Source organism: Triturus cristatus, chromosome 3_2 (assembly GCF_964204655.1).
Source record: "Triturus cristatus chromosome 3_2, aTriCri1.1, whole genome shotgun sequence".
Classification (NCBI taxonomy): Eukaryota; Metazoa; Chordata; class Amphibia; order Caudata; family Salamandridae; genus Triturus; species Triturus cristatus.
The window spans coordinates 618,953,373-618,981,154 of NC_140584.1; the positions used below are offsets into that span (position 1 = coordinate 618,953,373).

At 45.2% G+C, this 27,782-nt stretch overlaps 1 protein-coding gene across 2 annotated transcripts in view; it reads right to left on the reverse strand.

The window, feature by feature from the left end:
- The window catches only part of CPSF7 (cleavage and polyadenylation specific factor 7), a 232,236-nt gene that overhangs the window by 134,010 nt on the left and 70,444 nt on the right, over nt 1-27,782 (reverse strand). For both annotated transcript variants that reach the window (XM_085648524.1, XM_085648526.1), the window contains exons 4-6: nt 6,276-6,379; nt 1,970-2,115; nt 1,237-1,828 (exon numbers count right to left, since the gene is read on the reverse strand). In XM_085648524.1, the coding sequence (XP_085504650.1) occupies nt 1,237-1,828; nt 1,970-2,115; nt 6,276-6,379 (842 nt within the window). The remainder of the gene's footprint in view (nt 1-1,236; nt 1,829-1,969; nt 2,116-6,275; nt 6,380-27,782) is intronic.

Sequence of the window (27,782 nt, forward strand, 5' to 3'; positions counted from 1 at the left end):
TCAAATATTTTTTTGGTAGCTGTTTATCTTTCATTTACACTAGAAAATGCATGTTACAGTGTAAGATATATATATATATATATATATATATATGAGAAAAATAATTTACAGACACCTTAGAGCTCTCCGCAACGGAGTGTAGTAGCTACCACTTATTTTGTGCATAGTCACTTTGTGTACAATTACTCTTGGAAACAGACCAGAAAAACACACATGGTTGTTGCCTTGCTATGCTGAATTAAGGGTCGTTGGTATCAACGTTGTGATTTATTACAACTGCCTAAAATTCAATCCATAAGTTGGTGAGCATTTAACATATGATGGAATGGGCTAACGGCTGACTAGGTAGAGTACTCCTGATATTTATTTCTATGTTTTTAGGTGTACCTTAGCTGCATTCAATTAGTTATTGGTTGCCTGAAGACTTTTGAGACCGCTTCTTGATGTGGTGAAGTGTGTGCTGGCACTGAAGGATTTGAAGCTTTTGTCTAAGTTTGGGAGATCAGAGGATATCTAAAATTGTGCCTCTTTGTTATATGGGACAAATTTAGTTAGGAGATTAATTCTTCCTGAAAAACATATGAATAAATTATATTAGTTGATGCAGCTCACGGAGATGCTGGTATTACCGAAACATTACAATTGAGGTTTTCTAAATAGTTGTACATAGGTTTTTTTGTTTTTCAGCTACGAGAAGCATCCGATAACAGGAAATCACTTGTTCTGATAAGGATTCCACAAATCAATTACGTGTGGGCTGAAACACTGTCTCTCTTGGATTGTTTAATTTTATATGGTTTTCCTTTTGTTTCCTGTTTTTATGCTCAATATAGCATAATCTTGGTTTAATACATGTTCGGTAGTGTAATGTTTTGTTTGCACGGTTCACTGGGATATATGGCTTTGAAGGTCAGTGAATCCTTACTTATTTCTAATAATTTTATTTTGGCTTACCCATGCTGGATTAATTCTCTTAGCGTTACAACAAACAAGGCATATGGATTTCTTTTGTTGATAATTTTAAATTTTTCCCGCTGGAACAATATTTTGTTGTATTGGGTGACTACACATGATCCCTTAGACATTATAGGATATCACTATTTTGTTGTACATTGGCCATTAATCCTGACCTATTGGAATCCACTAAACTACCTGGGAGTGAGTGCCAGTCCCCACCTAGTAGTGATCAACATATCCAAGTGGTAGAATTTTGTTTAATGCTGAAACATGTCTCACCTTCCCTGCATATAGGGGTTGTTTGTCGTCTTTTCATATGGACTGGGAGGGCCCTTGGTGTATGGACTGGGAGGACCTTTGTTGAAGGGGTTAGGAGGTGCCTTGTCATAGGGGTTAGGGGGCCTATTGTTATAAGGGTTAGGGGGCCTGTTATTAAATGGGTTAGGGGGACGATTATTAAACAGGTTTGGGGGGGCATTGTCATATGGATTGGGAGGTGGTGCCAATGCTGCGTTCGGTGGAGGGAAAAAAGCAGGGTTAAGATGCAAAGCAGGGGGAACTGCTCCAGGGGGTGGCCCAGTCATGTGCGGAGGAAGCCTGGGAGGAGGAGTCATCATTTGTTGATACTGAAGACCAGGTGGTGGCATTGGACCCCTGTAACCAGCATTCATAGGAGGTGGCGCACGTGGAGGCATTGGCATAGGGAGGTTCATAACAGAATGGGGTACAGGCACACGAGAAGCATCCATGAAAGGGGGGCGGTTGAAGTACGGCATAACATTGGGCGGATTCTCCACTTTAGGGGTGGCTGCTGTCTGGCCGATGGGTGGGGTAATGCCATCCATGGAATCTTTAGCTCTTGGAGGGATCCCTGGAGACAAAACAGACAAAAGCTATTAGTTACAATTTTTGGCGGCAACTTCACACTTAATGCCAAACACAGACTCTTGCTCCACTCCATCCAAAGCTATACAAATGATTGAAAAACAGCACTCTGGGACTCTATACTCACGTTTCCTTGACATACTCTCAAAGAACGACAAGTTCTGCTTGTTAGCCATACGAACGTCCAGTGGATCTCCATGTATGTTCCGGCTGCCCAGATGGGCTATAAGCTGGGAAGCTGAGGATTCAGAGGCTACTATGATCTCAGCGTACCTGCCAGCAAAATAAAAGAGGAAAGGTTTTCAAAAGTGGGAAGCAGCACTGGTCATTTTAAAACATTACTACCAGCACAAGCAACTTAGTAATCATTCTCCCAAAACAATGACCCTCCACTCCCGAAGTAACCTAAGTGAATCCCTTCTACTAAAAATAATCCCACAATAAGATACAATTCTAGGACACAAGCCTATTGTTACACGTGCTTAGTCTTTAGGAATATGGAGTTAAATACATATACTTGGGAAAACCTATTTTCTAGACATTCAGTATACTTTTACATGTATTGAAAAGCCCATTCTTTTCTAAGCAGAAGTCCCATATGACATTTGTGTTTAAATAAAAAGGATGGCACTGGTTATGTGAACACAATAAGTGTATGCAGCCGTATAGCTGGGATGTACATAACCTGCTGGACTTGGATGAGGAGTCAAAAGCACCACAAATCCGACAAGAGAAGACAGTACCTCTGTCTATTAAAGCAACAATCACTTCTTCCAGCTTGAATGACAAGGTTTTTCAAGTAAGGTATTTTATGTTCTTGAAGTGAAGCACCCACCGCATTAAGTGGTGGATGAATACCCAGACGAAAAAGATCAAGATGTTGAGCACTGCCCTATTCGGAATGGACTAAGGGCTTTTGTCATATGAAAGAGTGTATTTAATATAGAAAAAGTCTCAAGTGAAGAGGCAAGTATCAATAACCAGCTCCTTGCCAGTGCACAGGGTACCTGCATTTTGCTGAACCCTGCTCAGGCTGAGCAATGTGGTCAAAAGCTTCGCTCAGGAGCAATAGTCATCAGACCAGCTTACAGTATTTTGTAAGAAACAATCAATAAAAAATAAAACACTATACATTAGGATCTTAAGATCTGCCAAAAGATTTAAGATAGACATAGCTTACAGCTCCTGGACCTCGCCTCGAACCAATCACAACAAAAGGGAAAATCTTCACTGAGGTGTGTTCTTTAAAATACATACGCAGATAATGGAGCGGTACTTCCCATACCAAAATAATGAAATCAATAAAGGATCATTATCTACATTTTGAGGCATTTTGAAGACAAATCTTTTTTCTGAAGAATACAGGCAGAAGACCCCTTTGCAGTGCACTTCTCTGCATTTATTTCAATCAAACAGTGCAGTAAATAATAATAATTAAAAAAAAAACAAGTAGAAAAAAAACACTTGCAAAACTAAGCTTTTTTGCAGCAAGGAGAATGTAAGCCTGACATTTGGTACGTTTGAAAGGCAGTATAGTGCTGGTGTAGGCAATGTTAGAAAGCCTGAAAACAGGGACAGAGTTGTTGTTCTTTCTTGAGCAGATTAAATAACTCCGGCATCATTCATTTGACAGGACCAAAACAAAAAATGTATGTAGAGATGAACCCTTTAAACAATGTGTCGCTTTTTAAATTATACCATGACATTAGTCCAAATAAGCATGCATGTAAAGAACACTGGCTCGGAGACACTGTATTCTCAAGGTCTAAGCTATCTAAAAATCTAGCACAACTCTCACACCAGTCGGTGGCTTTTTGGTGCTATGTTGCAGACTTGGTAGACCGAGAGCACAAGGCAGGTCACCACAACCACCCTTTTCTATTTTTACTTTATCCCTCCCCACCTTCTTCAAATGCACTAACAAAGTGAATATACAAGTTTGCCTAGCCTGTAAGGGGAAAGCCTGGGTACCCCTAGGTATTGAGCTGTGGTAGTTTTCTATTTGGACTCCAAGTTTCTGAAAAGAAGATTGCAAACCAAGCAATAGCTGTTCAGCAAATTAATTAACATAAATGCCTGGGAGGTTTGATGAAAGTAACACTTCAATTCTGGATCGTGGTTTTGAATAAGGAAACAATCTGCAATGGATCCAAATAACTGGGCAAAAGAGTCTGAGGGCAGGCACGAATATGTTCGTTAGATCAGCAGTCTAACCAGCAAAAGAGCAAGGAAGAGGCAGGGATAACCATCAGCAACAGTTCTAGATCAGGTGAACGTTACAATTAATAAGACCAAGTATCCGCATATTTATGAGCTTTGTTTCTTCTGAGAACAGGTAACGTTTATGTATGTAGCGGAGGATCCAGTGTCAGAGAAGTCAAAAGTTTAGATTTCACATCAAGTAAGCAGTCCAGTAAGCAATATAGTGAATGGAAGTATCATAGGTGTAAGTGCAGGTACTGGGCTGGTATGTTAGCATGCCCTGAAATCCCGCAGTCCAGGGATAAAAACAAATGAGCAACTGTTTCATTTGTGAGCCAAATTTTCTATATTTACAGATTACGGGGAGGAAGCATGCAGCTGTTTAACAAACAAATTGACGCTAGTACCAGGAAAGTTGGTTGCATAACCTCCACAAGCATTTCTACAATTAATGTCGGGTATCATGCATGTGTTGGCACCCTCCTGACTGCCAGATCATGCTGTCCAGTTCCACAGAGACTTGTCCCCAACAGTTCAACTGCGTCTGTTACCAAAATTATAAGATTGTTTCCATCAACAGGTTATCCACCCCATGTTCACTTCAGTGCATGGACAGAACCGATCCTGGAACAGGCATATTGGTACAGCAAAAGGTTGTTTTGCGGTTCTTTTACTTTGCATACGTCCATAAGGTGGTTTGTGTGGTTCTTCTACTTTGTGTGCATCCGTAAAGTTTATCTTCATATTGACTTCCTTTAAAGGAACACCAAATCAGCTTGCGTCCGGAGCAAACGAAGAAACCCATGTTGTAGCTGACCCGGGACTGCTCCTTGGGTCCATGTCTGAACAAATCTTTCCAATTGTAAATACGGACCACAAAAGATCTGAAAAATCGAGCAGTGGATAACTTTCATATTCTGGTTCTTAGTCCACTCACAAATGGTCAAATGGTGGTGGATGTTTAAATTCAGCTATTGTAGGATTTCACTTTCATGAGAAAACAGGAAACGCGTGTTGCAATTTGCAAGACTGCCAAGACTGTTAAAAGCCACACTTGTGGAAAAACCAACAGAACTACAGAATGAGGAATAAACATACATTTTATTGAGGGTCTAATTAAACGTTTAGAAGACATTGCTGCACATTGGAAACTGGCTTCATTACCAACCTCACTGTAGATCAACCTATATAAATGTTAGGAAGCTGGACATTGTGCATGCATTATCAAATAAAATAATAAAGTTAAAAATGTGCTCAAATTGTTTTTTTTTTTTACTGTAAGTCATATTAATCAAAACACAGCAAGAATTTCAAGACAATCCTCGAATAAATACAGAGTACCATCAGGAAGAAACTGGCTATTTCACTGGCATCTCACAAACATGACATTTTAAGTTTTTCTATTTTATGGCATTTCATGTCCGCTCATTATATATGTATATACACATATATTTTTGTATTGAGCAAATACAACTATGTTCACCCCTTTAGGCAGCTTGGAGTGGACAGGTTACTCAAAAAATGCCAAAGAGGACTTCCCGCAGTTTGCTGCTATGACAAATACATCATTTATGGTGGATAAGCGGGATTAGACTTAGCCAATAACAAAGAATTTGACCCGTTTTTAATTCCAGACCTCTAAAACAACCATAACTTCGGCTGGATGCCAGATGAGGAACATTGAGCAATGTTTTCTGGCGAGAAGTGGTGCTTTTATAAGGTAAGAATAATCTTGCTTAAGACTAATGGTAAAATGTTACAAATAGTCTATCTTGAACAAAAGGGATGAGGTACTTCCAAAACAAAACAAAAAAACTGATTATCTAGAATCATTTCAGACAAACGTGTACAAGCATCACAAGGGATCAGAAGGCAGATCCCAACATTACTGAGAACAAAGAATATATATCACTAACTAAGGTATAGTAGCAGGGAATTGCACTGCACAGGAACTCAGTTTAGAACACTTAATGCGGGTGCTACCGTTTGATGAAACGGCAAAGAGGCTTTCAGAAGACTATCTGAATCCATCTTGCTCTTGCACCAATTTCCCCAAATGCCCCAAAAGATTGCTGCCTTGGTGTTCCCACATTAAAATAGTAGTCCTGATCAGATAAGCAGTCCCACCAAAGCACTACAGTACGTCAGTTACGCTGGAGCACTACAATAAGTCAGTCCCGCTGGAGCATCACAGTACACCAGCCCCATCACAGCACCAGAGTATGTCTCACCCTTTAGACTGGCCATTTGATCTGTTCTCTGCAAACTTCAGCTCTATGAGGTCACGAACTCCCACAGAGCGAATAATCGTTTCCAGCTGCTGATCCGTGGTCCACTGAGGGCAAAGAAAATCGTCACAATTATTTCCTTCAGGATTTAAATCAAATCTACTCTCTGCCGTGTCTTTGGGACAAAAGCTGGATTTGCATTTCCATTTATATTCTCCCCTGTTCACTTTAGAGCAGTGTTGAATTTGACCATGAACTAACAGTTTGAAGTTTCTACATATGTACAATTAACCTTGGTTGGTCTCATATTTTGCTTTACCAAAACCCCCAAAAAAAGAAAATACAGAGCTTGCAGTGATCCCTTTTACAAGGCAAGGCTGATGGTATATGTATAAATTTGTGTGTAATTTCAGTACATATTTCCAATATGTCCTTGAAATTGTGGGCTCAAATCTGTAATCAGGATTAAATGGATCCTGCTCCAAAAATGCCGTAAATCAACTAGCAGTATACACAGTAATCTAGTGCACCATCAGTGATGGTGCACCATTTGTGTATAAGCCATCACAGCCCTGCCTTGAAAACACTTGTTAAATTGTCATTAGAAATCCATTATACATTTTCAAGAATTGTTGATCACATCAATAATATACAGTCAAGTCACAATTTAAAATGCTTTTATTCACCATAAATTCACAGCATGCTTTTGTGCATAACAAACGAATAGCATTTATTTTACATACATTTTACAAATATGTCATCCTCAGCAACCCCTCGCAGGTTTAACGGCAGTGCATGCATTGGAAGGGTCCTGTGCGTCTCCTGAGTTTGTCACATGGCTCAAAGAAAAGGGCAAAATTCAACTAATGCGGTTACCACGGCACCTGCAGCTGCAGCTTTTATGGAACATCGCCAAGATATACAGTTAACTCAAAAAACATTAATACATTATTCCCATCTTCTCACACATAGCCCAGCATTTCGAAATATGTATTTTTGATTCTTGCTGTACCGCCTAATGTCATGTCCCCCAGAGAAAGCAGAATAGTCAGTGGGTTGAAACACTGGGACCATCACGATTATCAATGTTAAGCAGGAAGGCTTTAGAAGATATATTATGTGTCCTGTATTTCTGTGGAATTTACAACAGTGTCACATTTTAGAATCTTTAATATTCGACGTGGTACTTTTAATGATAAATTGAATCTGCATCATTTTATTGTGAAGCAAATGTGTTGCAGGCATATTGCTTTGCCGATTATGTCCGCTTCCAAACATGTCACCCACTCCCTCGCAAACACCATTAAACTCCACCATTCCGGAATTAAACATCAGTCAATGACAAGAAGCGAAGAGCAAGCCAAAGTGTACCCTTCTTGAGCAATGAACAATGAATTTCCCAGAAGGGGCCAGCTTGGGTCTTTATGTGGGAACACAAAGCCAGTAATAAAAATACAGACAGTGCATATGATCAAAACAGATCTTTTATTTTAAATGGTAAAACAGAAAAAGTCTAAGAACAGTCAGAGTAAAAGTAACCAAACTCCAAAAAATTGTAAAAACAGTAAGTAAAATAAAACCAAAATAGATTCAATCTACAGACATCCCCTTTAGAAGCTTGCAGGTGGGGTGAAAGTTGGGAGCATGTGTCAAGACCTATGTGCCTTGCTTGGACTCCTATTAAGTAGAAACAAACCACATAAGCCAAGGCTATCACAGCACCAGTGAGTAGCTTCTCAGAATAATCTTGTGTTCGGATTGTTAATAAGGCCCCATCTCTCAGAACTAAAAACAGATGTGTTTGCCCAATGACAGAGCTGTGTCACTTCAATGTGCCACCTCTATTTCATCCTCCATTTGTTGCTGTGATGGATTTTGGAACGAGCAATGCTTTACTGTTATTTCATTTGCACCAAAGCTTACCTTTAAGTTAGTTTGTCATACAAAAAAAATGAGAAGCATCTGTTTAGTATCAGGGCTGCACCTTTATACCATTATACCATTCTAACATTGATAAGAGCCTGCCAATCCATGCACCACGCAACAACGCACACAAGACCGTCTATGGACCAGACTTGGTGGTGAGAGAATGATTCTGCACCTGACCCAAGAGGTAAAGTAAAGGGATAGAAAAACAATACAGCCTGCTGTGCTGCAAGACCCGCCGTTTATGCTCATGCATCATAAATGGGTAAACATAACTGGGAGAACAAGAAACAACCCCGTGGATCGAAATTAATGCATCCTCAAACAATATGTACATTTGGAATTAACCTGAAATATGTAACCGTTGGGAAAGGCCCAATGTCTCTTGGAGATGCAGTCTCTATGGGTGTCATTGAGAACTCTGAGAAACACCCAGCTTCTTGTTAAACTAAATATCTAGAGACCATCCATCGAGAGAAAATTGCAGAAAGAAAAGTTACACAAGACTAACCAGCGTCTTACAAAAACGACTGGGGCTCAGGGTACACTTCATCAGATCCTATATGTTTTAGAACATAATTTTCACAAGAAGAAAATACAACCAGCCATACATTGTCAACATGTTTATTGGTTGATCTTTTAAGTAAGTCTTACTCTCTAAAATAGGACCGCTGTGGGTAAAATAAAAGTCTGTAGATGGAAGTTAGGAAATACACCAAGCATTTATGCTTCTAAAATCTGTGCAGAAGATTATCTAAAATCATGCCTGGTAGAACAAAGTTAAGCTAAAATCAAAAAATGCCCTACAGCTTTAGACATCAAGAGATAAAGGGCCCAAAAAATGCGTGCTCTCTTGGAAAGAGACTAAAAGCGGAGGCATTGCCAACAAGCGTTGGCATAGCCAATAGGTCACGCCTCTGGGACCTTATAAGTGTTTAGCCATGCAACAGTTGCATAACTAAATACTTATAATGTCCTAAAAGTGAGACCTATTGGCTATGCGGCCGCGAAAGTGATCACAAAGCATCCGCGAAAGTGAAAGTAATCGCGGTCAAGCGCGGCGCACACGCCCGCGCACATGCACTGTAGCTCTAGGCTGGCCGGGTAGCACTTTTTGGAGCCTTCTCAATAAGTCTCGCCAGACCAGCGCTTGCGCTGGGTCAGGCGAGACCTAAAAATGACATCTATGTTGTACAAAACAGTTTGTTGCAAGACAGGATTCACCTCAAAGAAGACAGCTGCTGCACACAAATACAGAAATGCATGACAAAACCACAAATGTTAGAATGAAGAGGAAGATACAGATCCTTTTCCGGCTGCCTGAATATGCTTCTGCCCCACCACTGCTTCATAAACTACATTGGCTCAAGGTGATCAAGCGCATCGAATTCAAGGCTTTATGCTACATGTTTCAGGCCAAACTCGGCTTTTTTCCCTCTTACGTTTAAAGCCTGGTAAAATCCTATGTGCCCACTCCACAGTTGAGATCATCCAGCCTCTCACTGTTCTCAGTGCCCAGGTTCCACCTTGCTCGCATGAGAGGCAGTTTGTTTTCTTATATCGGCCCCAAACTCTGGAACTCTCTCCCAGTTGAGCTCAGGAACTGTCACTCTCTGCTAGCCTTCCATTAGAATCTAAAGAGTTTCCTTTTTAGCTACCAAGCTTGAATCTCCATCTTGGTGCCGCTGCCTAGCAACCTCGCGGCTCAGCCGGCACCCTGTCCAGAGCAGGGAGACCTTGTTGGGTAGCTGTGCGCTTTATCAATTAATAATAATAATGCTTAGAGACCCTTTAGTCAAGGCACCGAAGCTATGCCATTAAACCCCAGGAATAGTAGCTGAAAAAAAATGGGACAGATGGCTAGAAAAGGATTATGCTAGACTATATTCAGAAAGCACAGTTCGGACAAGGAGCACTTCTAAAACTTAAGGAAGGACAGAACAGTCAGGCAAATAAAGGTATGGAAATGGGGCCAGAATAGTGTGCGACCAAACGAAATGGATATAAATGGCACAGCACAAGGTACAGATAACGTCGGGAAAAAAAAACCATTTTATTTATGTTTTAAAAACCAAAACATAAATAAAAGGCAGTCATTTACAATGCCAATAGCTCAAACTCTCGTAAATGTGAGACTTAATGCATTGCAAATGCTTGTTAATAATAACGCATCTATTTCTGAGAACAAACCCTGTGCATATGGTATTAAGTCACTTCCTACAATTGAGCGGCGCTTAGAATGTGCATGCCATCGCACTTACACATTCGTATTCTGTGGTTGTTTGTTGGGAATGACGTAAGACCAGTCGTCTACTCATTTTATAATGCCCGACTGAAAAAGACGCATGCTAAATAAATGCTTACATGACAAAATGTAATATTGGTTTAGAGAAACGGAATGAAGTGGAGCATGAGCCCGCATCGGCGTTCAAAGGAAACACTAAAAGAGATACTAAAGCAAAGAAGGGAGCAAGACCTAGCCCTGGTGGGAGATGCAATGAACCTTGCCAGACTGAGATGCTAAAGCATGGCGTGCCCGCTGCTTTCAAAACCAGCTAAAAACCACCACCCATGGTTGTTTGTAAAAAATAACGCAAATCCCACAACCACAATAAGTGCCATGCTTCACCATAGGGGCTCGCTCCTCTCCAGCAATGGAAGTTTAATGCAGGCTGTCCATGGAAGTTTAATGCAGGCTAACCCACGAGCTGCTCTTTTTCTTTTTTGGTCGTAGTGGAAATGATGAGTGGTATGGCTCCTACCCTACATAACCGTTTTACCCCTTCAGGGTCACTAAATAGGACTGTGTTTAAACTGCTAAACTCTATTGATTGCCTCCCTAACACAAGATTAAACAAGCATTGGCAAAAGCAACAGGTCTGGTGTTTGCCCTCATACTTTATTTCCTTATGCTCGTTTTGGGTTTTGAAAAACTGTAAACAATACAAACACACTGGCTAAAACCAAAACAACTGTTTTGTCATACAAAGCCCACATTGCCATCGTAGATCCTGGTACTGACTAGTTACTTTGTGTGTGAAATGCTACTTGTGAAAGAGCAGGATGCCACTTCTCACAATTAAATTGTCAATGGCTGAAGGTGACTGTTCAGCTGTCCTAGCTGTATGTAGTAGTGGGTGGGAGAAAATGCGAATGACAGCAAACAGACAATAGCTGAAAAGGGCTGCTGATAGCGTCTATAAAAGTAGGTTAAAGATCTATAATTACAGTCAAATCAAAACTTCTTGACTAAAGAATTCTAAAAATCAGAATCTGGGCTATTAGGAAACTATAGTCTGTCATGGGTGTTAATATGTTTTTGCCTGCTTCGAATACCCTGGGATTAGGGGCATTTGTCAGCATCAAATGATCCTAGTAAGCCCATGCCACCTTCTAGCCCAGTTAACCTATTCTGTTGCGAGAGGTTTGGGGGGAAGGTAGAAGTATGCATACAAAGTGGCCGAGGGGCAACTGGTGATTCATCTGCGTACAAAGTAGTACAGAAATTTAAAAAAGCATAATGCAATAAATAGCCATAAAAACCTCTAGGGACAAACACATATTGTGATATCACATGGGAGGCAGTTCATACACTATGGGCCTTTCATTATTAATCCCAAACATTCAGCACTACATGTGGGCACAGCAGTGCACAGGTATATACTGACACATGCCACTCACCCAAATAGAGCATCAGTAATTACACACTTGCATGAAGGCGTGTCTAATTCCAGTAATGTAAATACACCTTCAGAAAAATGATCTTTGTAAGCAGAGTGAACGCAGCGTCAATATTCCTGAGAATGGAAACACCTGCAACACATTCTCCACGGTCTGCTGGCATCCTTTCCCAATAAGGACAAATGGCGCACCGCTCCATGTATGTTTATGGTTATGCCAAATCTGGGAGAGACGATACCCAGCAATGGATAGTGTGCTTTTCTTCAAAGCGGATAATGTAACCCCAAGGAGTGAGCATAAAGTTAGCAAAACTTAGTTTATTATGTAGCATTATACACGATCACTAACTCTCCTGTATATACTCTAATGGGAGATGCAACACTATTATTCACATTTCTAAATTAAGAAGGGGGTGTCTACTGCATTAGGATGGTCAAGACATACTGGACTGGTCTAACCAGTCCAAAACCTGTTTTATTTGATTTAAATCCAATTCTATGCTATATCAACTAACCCTGTTTTACCTGTGGATATGTGGAAATCCACCTTTTTCGACCTTCCATAGATTTCTATTGTTCAGGATCTAAAATCGCAATGCAATAACATCTCCCATTAGTAATCGGCAATTTCGTTTTGGCAATCAAAACCCGAGCTATATAGGAGGGAATCTTAAAACTGGTATGGGACTTTATGGCTGATCCATTAAGCTTTGGCAGCACAGATCACACGCTCTGTGCATATACTATTCCCATGATCATTCCACATCGCACGCAAGGACAGCACACTCACTAAAGTGCCAATATGTTAGCAACACGCAAAGCCAGTGTGAGCTGAAGTATAGTGCTGGTTCGAATTTCCAAATTGAATATGCTACTTACCAGTATGCATCTGTTCTTGGCATGTAGGGCTGCTGACATTCATATCTGTGCATAGATCGCCGCCTAGTGTTGGGTCCGGATGTTTGCACGTTGTTGTCCTGGAAGAGTCTTCGAAGTATCCTGGGATAGGTGACTCCTCCCCTGGACTACAGTGCGCATGGGCATCCTCTCCATCCTCAGATTGTTTTTCGCCATTGTGGCAGTGATGGAGTAGATACAGAAAGTGATGACCATGCTTTACAGTAATTCTGAGAGCTGCAGCTGCTACAGGCGCCGGGGAGGAGGGAGGGCGATATGAATGTCAGCAGCCCTACATGCCAAGAACAGATGCATACTGGTAAGTAGCATATTCAGTTCGAGGCATGTGGGCTGCTGAATTCATATCTGTGCATAGAATATACAGTAGTGCCCTCTTATTAGCGGCGGCTACCAGTGCCAGCTGCAGCGGTCTGAAAAAGAGTTTTGAGAACAGCCTGTCCTACAGCTGCCTGCTGTTTTGATTGCACATCCACACAATAGTGTTTGGTAAATATATGTGTAGTGGACCAGGTGGCTGCTCTACATATATCATGCAAAGGAATGTTACCTAGGAAAGCCATGGAGGCCCCTAACTTACGTGTTGAATGGGCTCGTGGGGGAATCGTTAATGTGCGTTTAGCCTTTTGATAGCAAATTTGAATACATTTAACGATCCATCTGGCTATACCTGCTTTGGAGATAGCGTTACCTTTGTGGTGTGGGGCAAAGGCAACGAAAAGTTGTTTTGTTTTCCTAAAGGGTTTGGTCCTGTCGATATAATACATGAGGGCCCTTTTCACATCTAGTGTATGGAGTGCCCTTTCTGCGACAGTTTGTGGGTTTTGAAAGAAAACAGGCAGTTCAATAGTTTGATTCATGTGGAACTGCGATATCACCTTGGGCATGAATTTGGGGTTGGTACGTAGTACGACCCTGTTGGCGTGAACCTGTATAAATGGCTCTTGAACAGTTAGTGCCTGGAGTTCACTAACTCTTCGTAAAGAAGTTATCGCTACTAGGAAAGCTACTTTCCAGGTAAGGAATTGAATCTCGCATGAGTGTAGAGGTTCAAAGGGTGGACCCATCAGGCGTATGAGGACCAAGTTGAGGTTCCACATCGGAGCCGGTGGGTGGCTTGGTGGAATGACTCGTTTGAGTCCTTCCAAGAATGCTTTGATGGCAGGCACTCTGAAGAGAGAGAGGTGCTGCCTGGTTTGCAGATAGGCTGATATTGCGGTCAAATGGACACGTATAGAGGTGTACGCCAGATTGCATCGGTATAGGTGTAAGAGGTAACAAATTATGTTTTGGATGGATGCGTCTAGCGGGTTAATGTCATTATTATTGCAATAAATGACGAACCTTTTCCATTTGGCTGCATAGCAAGCTCTGGTAGTGGGTCTCCTGGCCTCCTTAATGATGTCCATACAGTCAGGTGGCAGGTTTAGGTAGCCAAACTCTAGGACTTCAGGAGCCAGATTGCCAGGTTCAGCTGTTGCGGATCTGGGTGCTGAATCTCTCCATGGTTCTGCGTCAAATGCGCGGGTTTGATCCGCAGCCTTTGATGCGGCACCACGGAAAGTTCGAGAAAGGTGGTGTACCATGGCTGGCGTGCCCACGTTGGAGCAACCAGGACGAGTGTCAGTGAATGTTGTCTGAGTTTGCGTGCCACCAGCAGTATCAGTGGTGCTGGGGGAAAAGCGTACGCAAATCTGCCGGACCAGTTCATCCATATCGCATTGCCCTGCGACTGCGGATGTGGGAACCTGGCGGCAAAGCTTTGGCATTTTGCGTTTTCGCTTGTGGCGAATAGGTCTATCTCTGGATGACCCCATTGCTGGAAGTACGGTTGGAGTACTGATGGGTGTAACTCCCACTCGTGCATCTGGTGGCTGTGTCTGCTGAGCAGATCCGCCATCTGGTTGTCCTTGCCGGGGAGGTGTTCTGCCATGAGGAACATGTTCCTCTGAATGGGCCACTTCCACATGCTCTGAGCCAGATGAGACAACTGTGGAGAGTGTGTTCCTCCCTGCTTCTGTATGTAGTACATGGCAGTCATGTTGTCCGTTCGGATCAACACGACTTTGTTGCACAAGTGTACTTTGAATGCTTTCATAGCCAGGAAGATTGCCATCAGTTCTAGAAGGTTGATGTGCATCTTCTTTTGTTGTGTTGTCCATAGTCCCTGCACTGTGTAATGGAGTACATGAGCTCCCCATCCCTGGAGAGACGCGTCCGCCGTCAGTATTATTTGTGGGACAGGCTCTTGGAACGGTCGGCCCTTGCAAAGGTTTTGTGGGTTCCACCAATGCAGAGAGTTGTATGCCCGACCGCTCACCAACACTAGGTCTTTCAACTGTCCTTGAGCCTGATTCCACTGACGTGCTAAGCACTCCTGAAGCGGGCGCATATGTAGTCTCGCGTGTGGGACTATGAAAATGCAGGAGGCCATCATGCCTATCAACTGCATGAACACTCGCGCGGGAAGGGAGTGTTGTGGTTTGAACTTGGAAATCAGCATTTGCATGCTGTTGATTCTCACTAAATTTGGCTGAGCTGTGGCCGCCAGAGTGTCTATAGTCGCACCTAGGTACTGTTGTACGTGTGCGGGCTGGAGATGGGATTTTGGGTAATTTAGTGAGAAACCCAGACTGTGAAGGAGGTGAATGGTGCGGGACATGTGGCTGGCACATTGCTGGGCTGACTTCGCTTGAACGAGCCAGTCGTCCAGGTAAGGGTAGACGTGTATGTGCTGCCTCCGTAGATGTGCCGCCACAGTAGCTAGGCACTTTGTGAACACCCTGGGTGCTGTTGTCACGCCGAAGGGGAGGACTTTGAATTGGTAGTGCAGCCCTTGAACAGTGAACCTGAGGTATTTCTTGTGTGAGGGGTGAATGGGTATGTGGAAATACGCATCTTTGAGGTCCAGTGTGGCCAGGAAGTCTCCCTGCTTGAGCAGCGGGAGGACTTGCTGTAAAGTGAGCATGTGAAAATGCTCGGAAAGAATGTACTGGTTCAGGGGTCTCAGGTCTAATATAGGTCTGAGTGACCCGTCCTTTTTCGGTATTAAAAAGTACAGGGAGTACACCCCCGTACCTTGCTCGTGGACGGGTACGACCTCTATTGCGCCTTTTATTAGCATACTTTGCACCTCCTGCTGTAAGAGCGTTAAGTGCTCTGAGGACATAGGACGGTTTTTTGGAGGTATTGTGGGTGGAGTTGAGGTCAATTCTAGGCAGTAACCGTATTTGACAATATCTTTGACCCACCTGTCCGTGGTGATGGAGTTCCACGTGGACAGGAACCTTTGTAGCCTTCCCCCGACAGGTGTTATGTGGTCGGGAGGAAGGGAGAGGGCGTCACTGCTTGTTCTTGGGGGAGGACCTGGTGTTGCCGTAGCCGCGTCCTCTGCCCTTTGTGCTGGAGCCACGATATCCACCTCGGGTGTTTTTATCGTAGGTGTTTTGCGTGTTGCCCTTGGTGTATGTTTGCTGTGACCCCGTCCTCTACCTGCTCCTCTATTTCCGGGGCGACGAAAGGAGCCGCTCCGAAAGGACTGCGTTTGTAGGGCCCCCATGGACTTTGCAGTGTCTGTGTCCTTTTTTTATTTTCTCTAGGGTGGTGTCAACCTCCGGCCCGAATAAGTAGTCGGGGTTGACAGGTTGGTCAATTATAGTGATAATACCATTATAGTTATAGAGTATCTGGTCAGGAGTAACCACGTCTTCCAAATAGCAAATGATAAAATTGTAGCCTTTAGTACAAATATCTTGCAGAAACGGAGTCGGATCCACTCCGTTACACCTAATACAAGTCCCATTGGGTCTAAATGGGACAATGTCTAACACAACTACGGGTAGTAACAGTGGGCCTGCCCCAAAAGAAGACTGTCAAGATTATACAGTTGTGGTCACTCATACCCAGGCAAGCAACCCGTGGTGAGGCGCACCAGTTGCTGGCATTAGCTGAAATTAAAATGTGGTCGATAACAGAGGTGGAATTATTCCCTATAAAGGCTGGGATGTGGTTCCCATAGCTATCCCCGGCACTTTCTAATAATTTTAAATCGAACTTAATGATCATTGAATTTAATAAGTTACCATATTCATTGTGAGGAAAATGCGGGTAACCAAGCCCAGCCTCATCGGTCATCCCGCATACCTGGACAGCAGAGGGAGGGCATGTGCGAGTATTAAAATGTACGGCCCATAATAGTATGAAACTATTTGTAATGGACTGAACTAGGGTCCCCAAACCTCATTCAAAAGCTAGAACCACCCTCCCCCTGGTATTATTAAACACATTGTTATACAAATTAACAATGACCAAATCCTGACCTCCCCTAAATGTTAACCATAAAATTAGTGAATGGGGGCCTGTAGATATGTCCCTCTTTAAGCTTACTGGGAGTTTGATATTACGACCATGAGTCCCCCTTTGGGTCTCCCTGCTGCCGATGGCTCAGCCTACAACCAATTTGTCATAAAGCCCTCAAAATAAACAGGCTCAGTACACCATGTTTCTTGGACACATAATATATCCAAGTCACGTATGAACTCCTTCCATCCTGGGGTGCCCAGTTTCTTAACTAAACCCCCTACATTCCAGGTTGCAATTCGATACCCATCAGCTGTCCCCTGACCACTACTACTGGGAAGTAGTAAATTGGGTGGGGCAGTAACTATACATGTAGGATCTGGTACGCCCTCACAAGAAGAGGGGGGAGATAGAGTAATAGCGGTGTCACAATAGCCCTTGGGGGCTAAATGTATATCATCTTCCCAACCTTCGTGGGGTGGAGGGACCTTCATTATATGTTTCGGTCGGCTGACATACATCCTCATCTCATGTCAATCGATGTCCTGAAGGTCACTCAATACCTGGCATCTGTTGGAAACTACCAGTGATTGAGATGGGGGATATACTTGGACGGGATGGTTAGCTAGGGGCCTAGTCTGGTCATATTCGGTACAGAGGACTGGAGGTGCCAGTAGAACAAACCCAAGGGCAGGAGTGAAATGTTATATTCAGATTGGGCATGATGTATCTCCCCCACAAGGACACCCATGGCACACCTAGGTTTCCTAAAGTTGATTACAATACACACCCCATCATAGTTTTTCCTCAAGGGGTATACTCTTCTTATGAACAGAATTTGTCGGGCATCCCTTACCGGGTAGGGACAGTTCCGGTTGAGCCCATAAATCACCCTATTCTTTAGTTAATCATAGGATTCTATTCGACCCGGGCGTAATGGGGGGGGGGGGGGGCTGTGGGCGAACGTGGACTATGACTGCTACACAGGGGGCACATTCAGGGGGTAAATCAATAGTGGTCTTAGCCTCTGCAGAGCTGGTTTCTATTAGGTTTGCTGTACTAGCCTCTTGTTGAGGAGCTCGTTGGATTTCGCTATGTGATGAATGTGTGGTAACTGCATTCATTGGCAGTGACTAGGTCTGTGTTTGGGATACAGATACCGGACGTTCCATGTTATCCCTGAGGGTAGCTTCAGGTAAAGTGCCTGCAATCACTGGCTTAATTATATTAGCACTTATTCTTGTTATGTTATCTCTTTTAGTTGTTGAAGTTGTGGGTGTTGCTAATACCCTGTCAGACCCCTCCTCAGTTTGACCCAAATTCATGATAAAACTAAAATAGCGTGTCTTCAACTGTTTGACCTCAGTAGACAAAACCTCTAACTTCACAGGAATTGGTGCTAACAGGGCTTCTAATCTAGTGGTAATCTCCGCCAGTAGTGAGGCCAGCTGTAAGTCCCCAGAATCGCAGAAAGTATCAGTGACCATTTACAGGTGGAGACACTTCTAACAAACACATCGCTTAACTGTTTGTTCTAATAAGATATGACATAGGCGACTAACAGCATATTGGGCAGGATCAACTCATTTTTGTGGCTGCATATCTAAAAGGCTGTGACTCTAATAAACCAATTGTATGTGAATACATAGAACTTTGAAGATACAAGTAGTGATACCGTAGAACAGGAATTTGGTAGGTAATAACTAGTGAATGTTTGAAGGCTCAGGCTCAGCGTAATAGGTCCTTTTGTACTGTAGGAATTGTGACTTCATCAGAAACTGTAGGGGCATATGGTTAAGGCTGCTGTAGATCAATGTACATCAAGTTCTTCCCGAGGATTTCTTCTGTCGTCGCATAGAAGCAGAAAATTGTATAGTACTATGGGTTGATATAAAGGACGAAGAGTGGGGGGAGGAGGTGGGGGGGGGGGCTTTGGGTCGAAGTAACCAGTAACCAGAGATTTGAGCCTTAAATTGTCCTAAAGCTACTAGGTCTCATCAACCCCCCAGGAAATGATTACAGTGTAGCATGTGACCCATAAGTGGAATGTTCAAGCGTTTCCCCCTTCTAGTGTTAGCAAAGCACCCAAAATCCTATCAAGCATTTCATATGTATTACTTAGTTTGTACATCTTCCTTTCGCAGTGCGCTATAGTGTGTATTTCTACCAACCACTCAGTCAGCTTTCACTTCTCAAATTTTATATTTCACTATACTAATTCACCACTAATCCTTTATGGGTTCCGGAGTAGCGTGCTACTCGCTGAAAAAGCGATTCATCACCCCATTAGGGTGTCCCTCTTCTATCTACCCTTCTAAATCCAAATAACTGACTAACATCCACCACTCAAATTACTTTCATATTTCACTATACTAATTCAACACTAATCCGTACTCATTGTCAGTGAAATTGCTCCCCCCCCCCACCCCTCGCAGCTCCACCATCAAGTGAAGCCTTCCCCCGTGCCCCTGCACTCTCAAGTGCTGGTGTTCGAGGCTGTCCTCCACCCACAGGTTTTATCTGCGCCTCATCCCTGGTGGTCCAGTGGACCTGTCTCCTTTCTCTTGCTCCGCTCTTTCCATTCGTTTTCACTTGTTTTTTCACTGATTTCAATCTCCCCCTTTCACTCCCCTCTGTGTCTTTCCTCCATTTTCACTCGTTTTTCACTGATTTAATCTTCCCCTCTCACTCTCCTATGTCTTCCCCCACTCTTTCCTCTCTTTTTGCCTTTCCTGCCCGTTTATCCCTGCTGCCCCCCAAAGCCCCTCCCCCAGCACGACTGGCCCAGACCAGCTCCCCTCCGCGCCTCCTAGCTGTCCAGCCCTCCCGACCCCTACTTAATGGCGGCCGCTGCGCGTCCGCGGGCAGCTTGTGCACCAGTGGTGCGCCGAAAGCGCACCAAGGGCAAGCCCGTCTGCGATTGTCAGCAACCAGCGCCAGAACCCCTGGACCTACTCAACGCTACGACCTAACGGAACTCCACGCTGTCAACCCAGAACGCAACAACTGCAAGCTAGCATCACCAGCCGACACCCACGGACCCTTCAGCTGTCACCGCTGCCGGCACACCTGCAGCACCGCCAAGACCACGGACCCAGCGCAACCCACCCACAAGACCACAACCCAACCGAAGACCCTGCAATGCATCCTCAACGTCCGATCCCTCCACAAACATGCCACTGAAATCTGGGACGTCCTCAACAGCACCACCCAGGACGTAGCGTTTTTCACCGAAACATGGACCAACACCACCTCGGGACCGGACATCGCCATTCCCCAAGGATACGAGACTGGCCCACCCGTCTGGGAGGAGGAATCGCCATCGTCCACAAATCCAACCTCCGCCTGAGCACACTCCTTGACAAGCCCACAGACCTGATGGAACACGTTCACTTCAAAATACTGGCCAGCCCTACCACCACCCTCCGAGGAACCCTCATCTGCTGACCCCGTGGACTTTTCGCCAACTCCATCATGGACATCATCTACCCGCATGCCATCACGTCCACCAGCTTCACCATACTGGGAGACCTCAACTTCCACCTCGACAACCAACTGGACCCCAGCACCACATTCCTCCTGGACAACCTCCACAACATTGGACTCCGCCAGATCGTCACCGAACCCACGCACTCAGGACACCCCCTCGACCCTCTCTTCACAACAGGTAACTCCATCACCTTCAGTCACACCACCGAACTGATGGACTGACCATCGAAGCGTCCACTTCACCCTCAGAACACCCACCATCCACAGACACCTGCACCCACGAAGAAACTGGACCAGAATCACCGACGACCAGCTAACCTCATCACTCAGCATCTCCACCCCAACTATCGCGGAAAACGACAACCCCAACACCGCAGCCCAAAACAAATGGATCTCCGATAGAGCCAACACCATAGCCCCCCTCATGAAAAACAGACCCACACCAAGAAAGCCAGATGGTTTTCCACCCAACTTCGAGAGTCCAGACACTTGCCGCAGCCTCGAAAAGGCCTGGAGGAACACCAAATCCACAGAAGCCTACAACAACTTCAGAGCCGCCACCAACACCCACCAACTCATCAGAAAAACGAGAAAAAAAGCGAATGAAGACCGAATCTCCACTCACACAACATCAAAGAACTCTTCAACATCAACAAGGAGTTCGCCCAACCCACCAGCGAGTCCACCGACATCCCTCCCTCACAAGACCCTGCGACAAACTCAGCACCTTTTTCCACCACAAAATCAAGAGCATCTACGACAACTTTGACGAAGACAACCAACACACTGAACCCTCACCAACCACCACCGACACCCTGAAGCCAGCAATCGACAACTGGACAGCCCTCACCACCGAAGACACACTGAAGACGATGAAGTCAATCCACTCTGGAACCCCCACGGACCCCTGCCCCCACCACATTTACAACAGAGCCGCCGACACCATCGCACCCATGCTGTGCCACACCATCAACCGCTCCCTGGCAACCGCCATGTTCCCCGACAACTGGAAACACACAGAGGTCAACCCCCTCCTGAAGAAACCCTTGGCAGACCCCACCGACCTCAGAAACTACAGACCCATCTCCCTGCTCCCGTTCCCAGCGAAAGTCATCGAGAAAGCCATCAACAGCCAACTCGCCACATTCATCGAAGAACACAAAATGCTCAATCGGCTTCAGAAAAAAATAAAAATAAATAAACAGTACGGAAACTGCCCTCCTCGCTGCAACAGATAACATCTGCACCCTACTGGACTAAGGAGAAACAGCAGCCCTCATCCTCCTCGACCTCTCAGCGGCGTTCGACACAGTCTCTCACCGCACCCTAATACGCAGACGCCACAACGCAGGGATCCAAGACAAGGCCCTCAACTGGATCTGCTACTTCCTCTCCGGCAGAACGCAGCGGGTCAGACTCCCTCCTTTCCTCTCCGACCCTACACCTACCACATGCGGAGTTCGCCCGGGGTCCTCCCTCAGCTCTACACTCTTCAACGTCTACATGGCTCCGCTCCCCCCATTGTCAGAGCCTACGGACTCAACATTGTGTCATACGCAGAGAACACCCAACTCATCCTCTCCCTATCCAACGAACCCAATACCGCCAAACACAATTTTTGAGAACGCATGGAAGCCGTTGCCAAATGGCTGAAAAACAGCTGCCTACAACTAAATACCAACAAAATAGAAGTACAAATCATGGGCCCGAACCCCGACGAATGGAACGACACCTGGTGGCCCCCCGCCCTCGGAAACCACGGACCACGCACGCAACCTGGGAATCACCCTGGACTCCGAGCTCAAAATAGACCGCCAGATCAACTCAGTGTACTCCTCCTGCTTCCCCACCCTCCGCCTCCTACATAAGACCTTCAAATGGATCCCCCTCGAACACAGAAAGACCGTCACTCACGCCCTGGTCACCAGCAGACTCGACTACGGCAACGCACTCTACGCTGGAATAAACAAAAACCTCACTCGCAAGCTACAGAACATTCAGAATGCCGCAAGACTGGTCCTCGACCTGTCAAGACACTGCCACATCTCCCAGCACCTGCGCACACCCCACTGGCTCCCCATCGAAGCTAGTCACCTTCAAGATGCTCACCCACGCCCACAAGGCCCTCCACGACACCGGACCAGCATACCTGAACAGCCGACTCAAATTCCACGCACCCCAAAGGAACCTACGATCTGCCCAGCTCTCCTACACTGTGGTGCCCCGCACCAGAAAGACCAGAGCAGGGGGCCGCTCCTTCTCCTTCCTCTGGAACGCCCTGCTGCTCCACCTCAGAGAGACAACATCGCTCCTCATCTTCGCAAGAAACCTCAAAACCTGGCTCTTCGACGGTAATATTCACCACTCAAATCATCTTCAGGTTTCACTATACTAATTAACCACAAATCCTTATGGGTTCCGTAGTAGCGTGCTACTCGCCAAGAAAGTGCTTCAACACCAACTAATAGGGGTAACAAGCGCTACATAAATGCAAAACTTTTTTTCTTCCTCTTCTATCCCTCCGCTATACTGCTCAATCCATATAACTGACTAATATCCACCACTCAAACTACTTTCATATTTCACTTTATCAATTCACCACTAATTATTTATGGGTTCCAGAGTAGCGTACAACTCGCCTAAAAAAGCGCTTTAACACCCCATCAGGGGTAACATGAGCTATATAGATGCAAACCTTTTTCCTTCTATCCCTCCACTATCATTCTGAAACCAAATAACCGACTAACCTATCCACCACTCAAATTACTTTCATATTTCACTATGCTAACTCAACACTATTCCTTTATGGGCTCCGGAGTAGCGTGCTACTTGCCGAAAAAGCGCTTCAACGCCTCGTCAGGGGTAGTAAGCGCTATATAAACGCAATTATAATACAATCTAGTCCCTACCTCTTTGCATGAGGATGCCTGGGTCTCGGGTGCATTTGGTCTTCTGGAACCTCCTGGCAGAACAGGCGTCGTTTTGCACTTTCCTTCCCTTTTCAGGGTAGGGGGATTAAAGAGAGTGATGCTGGTACTGGGGGATCGCATTGCCTTGTTGATAGCAGAGCCAGCCAGACTATCAGTGGTTCTAAGGCCGTTAACTTCCCTGGTTGGGCTCTTAGTTAGTTACTGGGGGTATGGCTGCAGCATCACTAATTGACACAGTAATACCACTTCCAGGCCCTCCACCTATAGAGAGACGTTGTTCAACAATGTCTATCTCTTGGAAGATCGCATTAACTCACCAGGAATGAATCAATAGGTGACCGGCCACTACCCGCGGGACATTACCTGCCTTGCGTTTACCTATGGCCTCTTAATTACCAAACACCTGTAACAAATTATGTACAGTATAAGCAGGCCAGATATGGAGAACAACCACCATGGAAGTCCAGGATAGTCCATATAAAAGGTCCAAAAGTTAGGTACACAGAGATAGATTTGCCACACATATCCTAGCAGGGAAGGACAACTTAATCACCCTCTGCTGTGAGCCTGGGGAAAACCTGCATACAGTATATTGGGGGCAGACAAGGAAACAGTACCTTTCTACGAATGTGAGGTCCGAAGTGTCATCCCGGCTTGCTCTGGCAAGTGACGGGCAAGGACGTGGGAGGCAGACTGCGCTTCTCAACACGGCGTGGGCGTCCTGCGGTGCCCCTACTCCTCCTCTTCAAACAGATGTCCTCTGGGATGTCGAGTCCCCCACAGTGCAGCAGGTAAAGAGCAAAGGATTACCACTGGCAAAGTCAATGGGATCCAAAGGTGAGACCTATTGGCTGTGCCAAGACTTATTTGGGACTGAAATAGGCTTGACTTAACCCTTAGGAGCTGTGGAGCATTCGAACAATAGTTTTAATACACTAGCACCTCAAACATGAGATGCGCTACAAAGAACATGATTTTTTGTGGCGGTCAAGGAGCTACTCGATTAAAGAAACCAGTGTACTCTCGTAGTGGGCAGGAGCAGTGACATAAGAGGACTACGACGCCCAGCGACATAATGCGATTTAGAAACCACAGTAGATTTTTACATATTACATTACACAGGAACCCTTTAAGGATGCCTCTAAATCAGGACGTCTTCTGGACCAACTTTCTATCGCATCTTCAATATCCATCCAACTTTCAACCTGACAGTTGTATCAGAGTCTACACTCATCAGTCAGGGGCAGTGGGAATCTGCATAAGGATTCCCCACTTATTTTCCAATGTATCCTTTGCCCCTTGCTATTGGAATTACCGTCCTGCTTCTCTACACTCCTGACCAAACCCACACTGCTCTCTTCCAGGATATCACTAACAGGGCCATACAGTGGCTTGCCCGGAACAGAAACATGAGATTTATATGTTACTGAAATGCCAAAGCCAAACCAGGATCATAAACAATCTCTGGGTCACAACATAAGAGATGTACTCAATAGTCTGAGGAAGAAATGCTAGTTCTAGAAAGCCTGAAGCTCCCAATGGCGGACTAGACGAAGAGCCCTTAAACGTTAAATAGAAGGGGAGCAGACAACCTGGAAAGGAATGAACTAGAAACTAGGAGGCATGGATCTCAGAGGTAGGCGAATGGGCCTCTCTTGCTCATTATGTTTAAAGTAATCCGTAGCCAACCAGCTGAAGCAGCAGGAGATTTCACCCTTGTGATTGGAACAACTACTTTTAATTAGAAAGTAGCAACAGAGGTCTTCCAGTTTACCACCAATTAAGTTTTGCACTGTAGGGTGCGGAAGACCATGCAAATCGACAGCCATCACACCGTCAAGTCACAGGACAGTTACAACGTAGAAAAACACATTTTAAGTTAGTCTAATTGGCACAGGCAAACAGCAGCAAGGAAGAGGTAAAAAAACATAATAGCTTAAGATTGTCATCCTACAGCAAGAAAAGGAGAATAATAAGAACAGAAACAAAATGGGGGGATTAGAGCAATACAGGGTCAAATTTAGGTAATAAGAACTCAGCAGAACAAGGAGCTAAAGCTGCAGGAATCACGAACGGTAAACTGAATCCAAGCTGGCACTTGGGTGTGGAATCGGGATAGAGGTGTCCAACGTTAGCTTACTTTCAAATGATCTGTGCATAGCCCCTACAAATCAAAACCCATCTCATATCTCCAAAGGTGAACACAGACTATCATACCTTGAAAAATAAACTCATCCAAGCACTAGTTGACCAAGAATAAGTATAGGCTCAAACTGAGCAGAGAATGTTTTAAGAAACAATGCGTCCTTGCAACACCAAAGGACGGGGCATAAAGGTGAAGCAGTCAGTCAGGCATGGATGTTGGTGAATTATCTTGTTTTACATGTCTCCCTAACCTTCTCAAGCAATCACATGTGACAAGAGTGAACATTTACATGATCCAGAGCCAGAGAGGCAGCTCCTACCAGAACTGTCAGGCTCTCGTACCGAGACCTACAAAAGCACAATTAATAACAAGTTTAAACATCTTCTGCAGGAGACAGTAGAAAAAGTATGGCGGTAAGTGGAGGAATCAAGAAATGTAAGCGATGCAATGAAGGAATGCACTTAATGTCCTGCTTTCACATAACAGTGTCTCTCTCGTCCACTCACCAACACAGAGCTGAACAAGATTAGAAATGACAGAGGGCGAGGAGGCAGCTTTCCAGCACAGAGGACACATCCGTAATATGGAATAATGTATGTGTTAGACCTGGCACCTTGGCGTGGGTCTCTCTTCCATTTTTTGCTGTTGCCTCGTGTTTTTGCTAGTGTTAGTTGCTCAGGGCACTGTGCCACTGTTATCCAGTGCAAGTGCTCCCTATTGTAAATTATTGTATGAATTTGTGATTCCATGATTGGCTGGTTTAGTTTACCTGTCAGACCCTAGTACAGTGCACCAGGAGTGCCCAGGGTTTGTAAATCCAAATGGAGAGGTCCCAAGTGGGCATGCTCTTAGCAACAGATGGTGGAATGGAGGAGGAGACCGAGCCTCTTCCAGACCTCTTGTCGGCGACAGAGCAAGATGTGTCAGTGGATGGTGTCAACCTCTCTTCCACCCTAAACCCCTGAGCAACAGAAGGACTGCCGCCAGTTGCTGGGAACGTTTTCTGATCTGTTCTCCCTGGTTCCCGGTGTCACTGATTGGTGCGTCCATGATGTGGATAATGGGGATAGTACACCTGTGAGGCACAAATCCTACAGGGTGACTGACAGGGTGAGAGCTTGCATAAAGGAGAAGGTCTCCAAGATGTTTGCGTTAGGGGCGATTTGAGTCCTCTAGCAGTCCGTGGGCCAGCCCAATGGTCTTGGTCCCAAAGGCTGCCAAAGGCTGCCGCACTGGGTGGCACACCAGAACTCCGGTTCTGTGTGGACTACAGAGGGCTCAATTCAGTCACCAGGACTGACGCGCACCCCATCCCCAGAGCTGATGAGCTCATAGATCGGCTAGGGGCTGCACGGTACCTCAAAACGTTTGACTTAACATCTGGGTACTGGCAGATCGCCTTGACCGATGGGGCAAAGGAGAGATCAGCATTCTCCACACCAGATGGGCACTACCAGTTCCGGGTTATGCCCTTTGGGATGAAGAATGCCCCTGCCACCTTTCAGTGGTAGGTCAACCAGATGTTGGCTGGACTGGACTCGTTCAGTGCTGCCTACCTGGATGACATCGCAGTGTTAAGCGCCAGTTGGGAAGAACACCTGTGCCACCTCTGGGAAGTGCTGATAGCGCTGAGGAGGGCAGGCCTCACGATCAAGGCGGGTAAGTGCCAGATCAGGCAGGGTTCCGTGGTGTACTTGGGACACCAGGTAGGAAGCGGCCAGGTGGCGCCCCTGCAGCCCAAGATTGAAACCATCCTGGAATGGGAGCCGCCCAAAACCCAGATAGAGGTGAGAGCCTTCTTAGGACTCACAGGTTACTACAGGAGGTTTGTCCAGGGGTATGGCAACATTGTTGCACCCTTGACAGCGCTGACTTCCAGGAAGCAGCCAAAGAGTGATTTGGACTGACACCTGTCAGGAAGCTTTTGCGGCCCTAAAAACAGATATGTGCACAGCACCCGTGCTCTTGGCACCTACCTTCTCCAGAGAGTTTATAGTACAAACAGACGCTTCAGAGCATGGTGTGGGGGCTGTTCTGGCACAGATAAATGAGGAGGGCCTAGATCAACCCGTAGCCTTCATCAGTAGGGGGTTACTTCCACGGGAACTGAGGTGGAGTGCTATTG